The 8,889-nt window shown below is 29.6% G+C and overlaps 1 protein-coding gene across 1 annotated transcript; it reads left to right on the top strand.

Annotated features, from left to right (window-relative positions):
* Positions 1–560: 560 nt before the first annotated feature.
* On the top strand, positions 561–5,619 carry LOC148763308 (stearoyl-[acyl-carrier-protein] 9-desaturase, chloroplastic-like). Its single transcript, XM_088805929.1, has 3 exons — positions 561–731; positions 3,960–4,464; positions 4,874–5,619. Exons 1-3 carry the CDS (start codon positions 607–609, stop codon positions 5,426–5,428), a joined length of 1,185 nt encoding a protein of 394 aa, XP_088662055.1. The 5' UTR covers positions 561–606; the 3' UTR covers positions 5,429–5,619.
* The last annotated feature ends 3,270 nt before the right edge of the window (positions 5,620–8,889 follow it).

The following is an 8,889-nucleotide window of genomic DNA, read 5'->3' as shown; positions in this document are numbered from 1 at the left end:
CCAAGCAAATCAGCATTGTAGTTGGTAACTAGCTCTGGTGTTGGGTCTAATGGCACCTTCAAATATCAATGCCAGCGTACAACTCTGGAGTTTTCTTCTCCTAACTTTGTAATTGTCATCAAAGTTAAAGAATTTGATTCTAGTGGTAGTAACCAATGCCCTTTCTAACAAATATCTACTTTGATGCAAACAACCTCAATTACTTTTTCTATATTATCATCAGGGGAAGACAAATGTTGTTGCCATAGTAAACCACCCATTATTGATTTTAATGTATATCGTTGCGTGAGCTTGATTTTTTTTTCTAGTTTTTACCGCCTTGTACGATATGCCAGCAAATCGTAAATCTAGAGAAAGAAAAATAGAAAAGATGAATTGAAGGTAGAGTGAATCGACACTGATTGTGTGTTTTCAATTCCTCATCCCTAAATATTTTTGGGGGTATGGGAGCAAACTCAAAATATTCTCAATTCATTGCCCATTTTGTAATTCCCCCGAAATAGATCTCTGCGTATAAAGGTGAAGGTGCCGAAGCCCAAAAACAACTTGACAAAGAGAAAGAGCAAAGGGAGTCTTGAACCCCAAAATAAGCAAAATATACAAACAATGGGTCTGAGATGTAATCCCATGACTTGTCTGTATAAGAACCTCCCTTGTTTTGATCTTCCAGCAATGACCACCTTCACTACTCCCAAGTTTTTCATGGCCTCTGCTCTTCCTTCCACCACCAAGTAAGTGCTTCTTCTTCTTCTTCTTTTAATTCGTTATTTTCTTGTTAAATCATAGATCTTGATTTCTTTTCTCGAGTTTTTCTCCCTTCTTGGTAGATTCTTTCCTCTAGTTTTTGTTTTTAATTCGCATCAGACAGGAAAAATTCTTCAAATTTTGTTCCTCGAATTACATATAAACAACGGCCCTGCAGCAAGTGAATATTTCAGTTGTGCTCCACTGCTCCCTTCTTCTCTGTCGGCCCTCCCCCTTCCTCTCTCAGCCTCTCATAGGCAAGGCCATGTACCAACACTCAAACAAATCAATATGTCATTCAATGCACCAAAAAAAGAAATAATTAGGGGATTTATAAATAAGGGAGATAAAGATTTTTTTCATCCTAATTAAAGTAAGTTTATTTTTAATAAAACGTCATGGATGATAATTTTTTTTTTCTAATTGAATTAACACTGTTATCTTTTTCAAATGATAAAAGGGCCTCAAGGTATCACAATATTTTTCTTGAAGTAATGTTATACTTAACAAATTATTTTTTTAGCATATAATTATAAAAGCTTTTTTGATTTTTGAATAAAAGATTAAGTACCTATACTTAGCTTTAAACTTAAATGCTCACATGTTATAATTACAAAATCTCGAATCCTTCACGACATGTGCATGTGTTTAAATTGATTTCATAAAAGTTGACAGCTTAGGATTTGATGTGTCACCACTAACAAAACTAGAACTATTAATTTGATAAGTTGTTTTAAATAGGTGAGCCAACTTTCTATTTTTGCATTTTGAAAGAAAAAAATAAATGAAATTTATGTTACGATACATGACTTTTTTTTGTGTGTGTATACAAATTCTTAATAAATTTTAAATGTAAAAAAAAAAAAATAGTGAAATCTCAAGTTCTAGAAACTGACTATATTTAAAAGAATAATTCAGTTAACAGTTAGTATTTAATTATATGCATTAGTTATGATTAATCAAAACATTCTTTTAAAAATTGTTTTTATTTTTCATTGAAGACACTACTCATCAAATTTGTTCAAAAAAGGTATTACATTAAGTATAAGATTTCTGCATGTAAAAGTGAAGGTGCCTAAACCCAAAGCAACTTCACAAAGAGAACTTGACTTCCTTCCACCTCCAAGTAAGTGCTTCTTCTTTTCTTTTTTTTTTTAAATTCATTATTTTCATGTTAAATCATGGTAAAAATAGTTTTGAAATAATAAAGGAATAAGTAATAAAATGATAAAAATATTTTTTATTATAATTTAATAAAAATATTAAGATATTTAAAACTTATTAATTTTTGGCAATTGTAATTGTTAAATAATAATTTAATATGTTATTGTTAAAATATTAATAATTGATTTTTTAATATTAATATTAATATTTATTTTTTCTCTATTTTTATTTTTTCAGTTTTTCACTTTTAATTTCTTATTATTAAAATATTAAAATATTAATAATTTTTTATTTTTCTCTATTTTCATTTTTCATTTTTTCTCTTTTTATTTATTTTTAATAATTTATTGTTAAAATATCAACATGATATTTTATGTTAATTTCTTTTTCTTTTCTATCTATCATTTTCCTTTTTTCTCTTTCAATTTTTTAGAACAATGTTAAAAATATATTTGATTTAGTAATTTATTATTAAAATGTTAATATTTTATTAATAAAATATTGATATGATTTTTATTTAATTTCTTTTTATTTTCCTGTATTTTCATTTTTTATCTTTTTTTCTCTTTTAATTCCTTTTTATTAAAATTTCATTAAAAATAATATTAATTTAATAATTTATTATTAAAATATTAATATAATATTTTATACGATAGGGTTAGTAATTTCACATAATAAGCATGGTTTTTTTCTTTTGTTCATAACTATGTCTATTTGAGTTCTATTTCATGAAGCTTGGAATAGTTAAAATACCAAAGGGGTTGGGGTTAGTTATTCCATGGCTATTCCTTAATTAAAAAATAAACCAAAATAGGTAAAAAGGGAGACCTAAGAATATGGGGAATGACTTAGTTATACATTATGCTCTCTACTATTGTTATAAATTATTGTACATTAATTTGGTTTGTTATGCAGAGTTTTTGAATAATCTTTGAAATGTTGAAGTTATGCATTTTGTGAAAACCTTTGAGACCAAGATCGTTTAGACCTAAACAACACTGTTCAAGTAATTTTTAATCAAACCAGGTGGACTCTTTACAGAAACGGAGCAAATGCAGAAAGTAGAGTTACTAAGTTAGTATTCAGGACGGCAAGCAGAGTAGACTAGCATAAGGGGCTAGTGTTTTCAACAGACTGAGGAGGGTTGAGATTGATTGATACATTGGATCAAATCTCTAACCTGTATATGAAACTAGACCTAACCATTTAATCAAAGGGGAATAAAACTATTAGTCATCTTAGACTTTGCAATGCTCAGCTTAAGACAACTTTGCAGAATCAAATTCTGGGTCAGCATGGTTTGCAACATTCTGTTTCAGTTTAGTGTTCTGTTGTATTTTTGGTATGCTGCGTTGTCTAGTAGCTCTGTCATTGTGCTGCTATATATATGTTGTGATGTTTTTATTACTTTGTTTAATTTAATTCCAAATCCTGTGAATGCTGTACACAAAAGGATATTTCTGTTGTCGGGTCAGCTTTCTGATCAAAGTACATAAAGGTAGCTGACGCTTTACTGTAACTTTGCCCTATTGTCTTCCCATTTGTTACATGCTACTCTGTTTCAATATGGTTGAATAGAATCTATGTCTTGAAAAGAATATTCAAGTTGATGGACGTAGAGCAGATTCTCTAGACATACTGCCTGATGGTTAACGTAGTTCTCCCCCTTCATCTTTTAAGTAATTTCATGCAACTAGTTTTGCAATATAGTTGAAGGAATTTTTAATAGTTGGTAGCTACAGATGTAATGTTCAGAGATGCAGACAACCACAACGACAAGCTAAGCCTTTTCCCATGTACTGGATTTAAACTAAACTTCAGAATTTAAACTGTATAAAGCTATTTTTTATTTTTTGGGCCAACATATATATGAAGCTGTTTCATTACACTGTTATTGCATATCCCATGTACTGGATATTCTGGAACATGAATTAAGTAACACAAATTTGTGAGATAGGATTTGTGCTTATGATATTTATTGTTGCCTTTTAGTCCTTACGGACAGATCTGAACTGTGAGAATGTAATCCCATATTCGTTTACTTAATGCAGGGAGGACGAGACTCTCAAAAGGCATTTCGTGCCTCCTCGGGAGGTGCACGCTCAAGTCACCCACTCCATGCCACAGCAAAGGATTGAGATCTTTAAATCTTTGGAGGACTGGGCTGAGAAGAACTTTCTAATTTACCTCAAACCAGTTGAGAAATGTTGGCAACCGCAGGATTTTCTTCCAGATCCTACCTCTGATGGATTTGGTGAGCAAGTCAAAGAACTAAGGGAAAGGGCAAAGGAGATTCCAGACGATTACTTCGTTGTTTTGATTGGTGATATGATCACAGAGGAAGCCCTTCCAACTTACCAACAAATGCTTAATAGCGCAGAGGAAATTCGTGATGAAACAGGTGGTAGCCTTACCCCTTGGGCAATTTGGACGAGGGCATGGACAGCTGAAGAAAACAGGCATGGTGATCTACTTAATAAGTATCTCCACTTGTCTGGAAGAGTAGACATGAGGCAAATTGAGAAGACAATCCAGTATTTGATTGGATCAGGAATGGTAAGATGCTTAACTCAGGTGCACTTGACATGCACAAGTTTTTTGAATCCTTTACAGTTCTTTGAAGGACTGCATATTGGGGTCCGCAGGACACAATTTATAAAGTTATTTTTTTCTTTAGTCTTTTGGTGGTGTTTTCTTTTGAGTGTGAAGGGGCTGAGAAAACCCATGCACACTACACATGCCTTTATATTTCTTTTAATTTTCTAATCTGCAGTTTCACCTTGTGAAAGTGCATGGATATTAGCATTGCTCCACATCACTTGTTAAATCTCACTAATTAATTTGTGTAGAAAGTGCCCCTAATTAGGTTATTCCTCGTGTGTTACAGTCGGTCCAGTGTTGAAACAGAGCTTTCTTTCCCTTCTTGATCAATCTTTTTAAATTCTCTTCTTCTGTCCATTTACAGGATCCCGGCACAGAGAAAAACCCATATCTGGGACTCATCTACACATCATTCCAAGAAAGGGCAACTTTTATTTCCCATGGGAATTCAGCCAGGCTTGCTAAGAAACACGGGGACATTAACTTGGCTCAAATATGTGGTAGCATTGCCTCAGATGAAAAGCGCCACGGGACAGCCTATACTAAAGTTGTCGAAAAGCTCTTTGAGATTGATCCTGACGGTACTTTGCTGGCCTTCGCTGACATGATGAGGAAGAAAATCTCGATGCCAGGCCACTTGATGTATGATGGCCGAGATGACAACCTTTTCTACCACTTCTCAGCTGTTGCACAAAGAATATGGGTTTACACTGCCAAGGACTATGCTGATATTCTGGAGTTCCTGGTGGAGAGATGGAAGGTGAAGGAACTAACTGGACTTTCAGCGGATGGGCGTCAAGCTCAAGACTATGTGTGTGGACTTCTTCCAAGAATTAGAAGGCTGGAGGAGAGAGCTCAAGGAAGGGCCAAGCACGCACAAAGGATTCCATTCAGTTGGATTTTTGACAGAGAAGTTTAAGATGTTATAAAGGAACTACTATGAATTTTCCTCTCCCTGCAAGTGCCTTCTCATTCAATGAAAAACAGAGCTATAGAATAAACTGGTCAACCCACAAAGAATAGATCCATATGTATGTCTTAACATTACTCGAATGGGATTTATAATAAATACAATGCAATAAATTATATATGCATACTATTTCTAGCTCATGATGCGTACAAGAAATATATCTATTAAAATTGCAAATATTTTTCGGGTTTTAGTTTTATTTTCGATCGAGATTATGATAAACTTCACATGCAAGATATTGCATCTAAATTTTGCCCGCCTTTAGAATCTTCACACAAGCCTAAAAGAGGAAGAATTGCATCAAGTGCTTAGAAAAGGTGAAGCTAAGATTGCATAGGAAATATGTGAGACATTATTATATTGCACAATAACTAACATGGTAGGCAAGACTTTAATACCAGAATTAGAATATTAATTTGTAGACACAGTCAACCCTAATTTTATAGACATACTTGTTTGTGAAAGTCCAGGTCACTCAGCCCAAAGATGGATTAGTAGAATTAAACGTTTTGAAAACATATGTATATAGACATGGTAATTCGTATTTTTGTATCTTAATTATGTCAACATGAAATACGATAAGATTAAATATGAACACGATACGAATAATTATTTATTTCAGCATCTAAAACACGTATACAAATATATTTATTAATTGTGTAATAAGATATGATACGATCAGCATATTTATTAAATATATTAAGATTTTTTTTACAAAGCAACACGATTAAATGATTAACATAATTTTTTTCCAACACATTTAACAGGATTAACTTAAAATATTTACAATTAAATATAATTTAATTATTCAAATTTAAAATTAATAATTATAAAAATAATTATAGCAAAATAATAACAATATCAAATATAAAAAAATTTAACATAAATAACATGCATAAAATACATCATCATATTAATAAAATCTATCATTAAAATTAAACACATCACTTATATACTTTTAAATACAATTAACATGGTTAATTAAATATGTTAAACGTGTTAATTTTGTTTGACACGGTTAAAACACAAAACACGATAAAATTAAAATTCAAATCTATATTTAATTTTATTTCTTTTTGTGTCGTGTCATCGTGTTTTATCCAAAATTACAAGTGTAGATATATAAGCAGACTCAAGGGGAGCAAAATGCAAATCTCAAGTCTGAAAACGGCGAGGCGAGAGTTCGAAGAAAATTGACCATTGCTTCCCCTCAGTAACAGTGTCTCGGCCCCATACGCAGATATCTAAAGGAATTCATGCATGCATCGTACATACCCCAATATATTCTATCCCATCTGATCTTATACTTGTAAAAATAATGGCACAAAATGTGAAGATATAGGAAAGGAGCAGAAGTCGAAAGGATTCCATGACCCTTACGTGGTAACCTATTATCTTCCAAGCAAATCAGCATTGTAGTTGGTAACTAGCTCTGGTGTTGGGTCTAATGGCACCTTCAAATATCAATGCCAGCGTACAACTCTGGAGTTTTCTTCTCCTAACTTTGTAATTGTCATCAAAGTTAAAGAATTTGATTCTAGTGGTAGTAACCAATGCCCTTTCTAACAAATATCTACTTTGATGCAAACAACCTCAATTACTTTTTCTATATTATCATCAGGGGAAGACAAATGTTGTTGCCATAGTAAACCACCCATTATTGATTTTAATGTATATCGTTGCGTGAGCTTGATTTTTTTTTCTATTTTTTACCGCCTTGTATGACAGCCATGTATTTATAACAGAAATAAATACTGTTCGCCTGCACTTTAATTAAAATTTCCAAATCCTGATAAATAGCATGATGCCTTTCATCTTATGAAACGAGACATATATATTATGAGAGTTACTTGTTCTGTCGTCAACTTGCAATCATATTCATGATGTATTAGTTTTGACAAAATAGACAAAAAAGATATCTTCTTTTTTTTTTTTTTTTTGTTTTGGGTCTAGCTAAAAAAGGCATAACCTTTCTCCTTAATTTGAGCTCATTTTAATTAGTTTTGGGTCTTAACCATTTCACTTAAATAAAATATATATTCTTAGTCTCATTTTAATCCAGGGAAAGGTTATATATTTAAATATATAAGTTCATTTTAGTATTAGAAAATCAAAATAAACAAAAAAAAAAGAAAGAAATATTTATATTGTAAATATATTTAGATACTCGTAAATATAATAAATAATCTTATGCACCAAAGAAGAGCTTATATAGGCTCGCAAAATTAACAAACATGCAGTTTATGTCACTTGTAATTTGCGAGTCATTTTTAATAATGTTAAGTTGAGGAGTTTTTAAATTAGTTTGGGTGGGTGGTAGACTTAGTTAAAGTCTAATTCATTTTTCATTTGAACACAAGTTCAAGTCTTTATACTAACACAAATTTAAATATTTTAAATTTTATTAATAAATAATTTTTTTATATTACTCAATATAAAACATAATGTTATATGATTAAATTTATTATATATATATATATATTAATGACACAAATTATATGTAATACTTTGATATATATTACAAAATTTGTATAATTAATTATCAATATGATTTTATAAAAAGTATGATAATAACTAATAAAATTAATAACTGTAATCATATAAATAAAATTTACCATAAGCTTACATATAAAACATATTAATATATATATGTAGGATATTTTAATTTCTCATATACATACATACATATATATATATATATATATATATATATATTAACTTATAAAGTTATATCGATCAATTACTGAATATAACTTATAGTTTCATATTAATACAATAGGTTATATTTTTTTTTAATAATGCAGGTTTATATATATATATTCTATAACTATGATTCTAATTTGTATACATAGATATAATAATTTAATATATTTTAAATATATTATATTAATAAGTTTAATTTAAATCTATCTTCTTAATTTATATATATTAACTAATTACAATTAAAACATACATAAAGTATTATTATTTTTTGTTTATTTGATTATTATATCTTATCATGTAGTTTCATAAAATTAACAAATTTATTTTTTTTATAATTTTTTTAATGTTACAAAATTAATTTTTAATGTATGATTCAATAAAGTTTTACAAAAATGTACAAAATTAATCAAAAGAAAACATACTTAAACTTTTAAATATTATAAACTTCAATATGTATGTATTTGCTTTTACTAATATCTATTTTTTTATAAAAGATTAATAAAAATTATAAAAAGTATAAAATATTTTAAGAAAATTAAATAAAATAATACTATTACCAACAGAATTTTTCAACGGAATATTTCATTGGAAAATTTCCGTTGGTAATAACCTTTTCCAATGAAAAATTTTGTTGAAAACTTTACCGGTCTTTAAATTTTTTGAATCCTTTAACTTTCTAATGGATTTCCAACGAAAAATCCGTTGGA

This window comes from Theobroma cacao, chromosome 4 (genome assembly GCF_053813885.1).
Source record: "Theobroma cacao isolate CCN51 chromosome 4, ASM5381388v1, whole genome shotgun sequence".
Classification (NCBI taxonomy): domain Eukaryota; kingdom Viridiplantae; phylum Streptophyta; class Magnoliopsida; order Malvales; family Malvaceae; genus Theobroma; species Theobroma cacao.
This window is presented reverse-complemented; position numbering and strand designations above follow the sequence as displayed.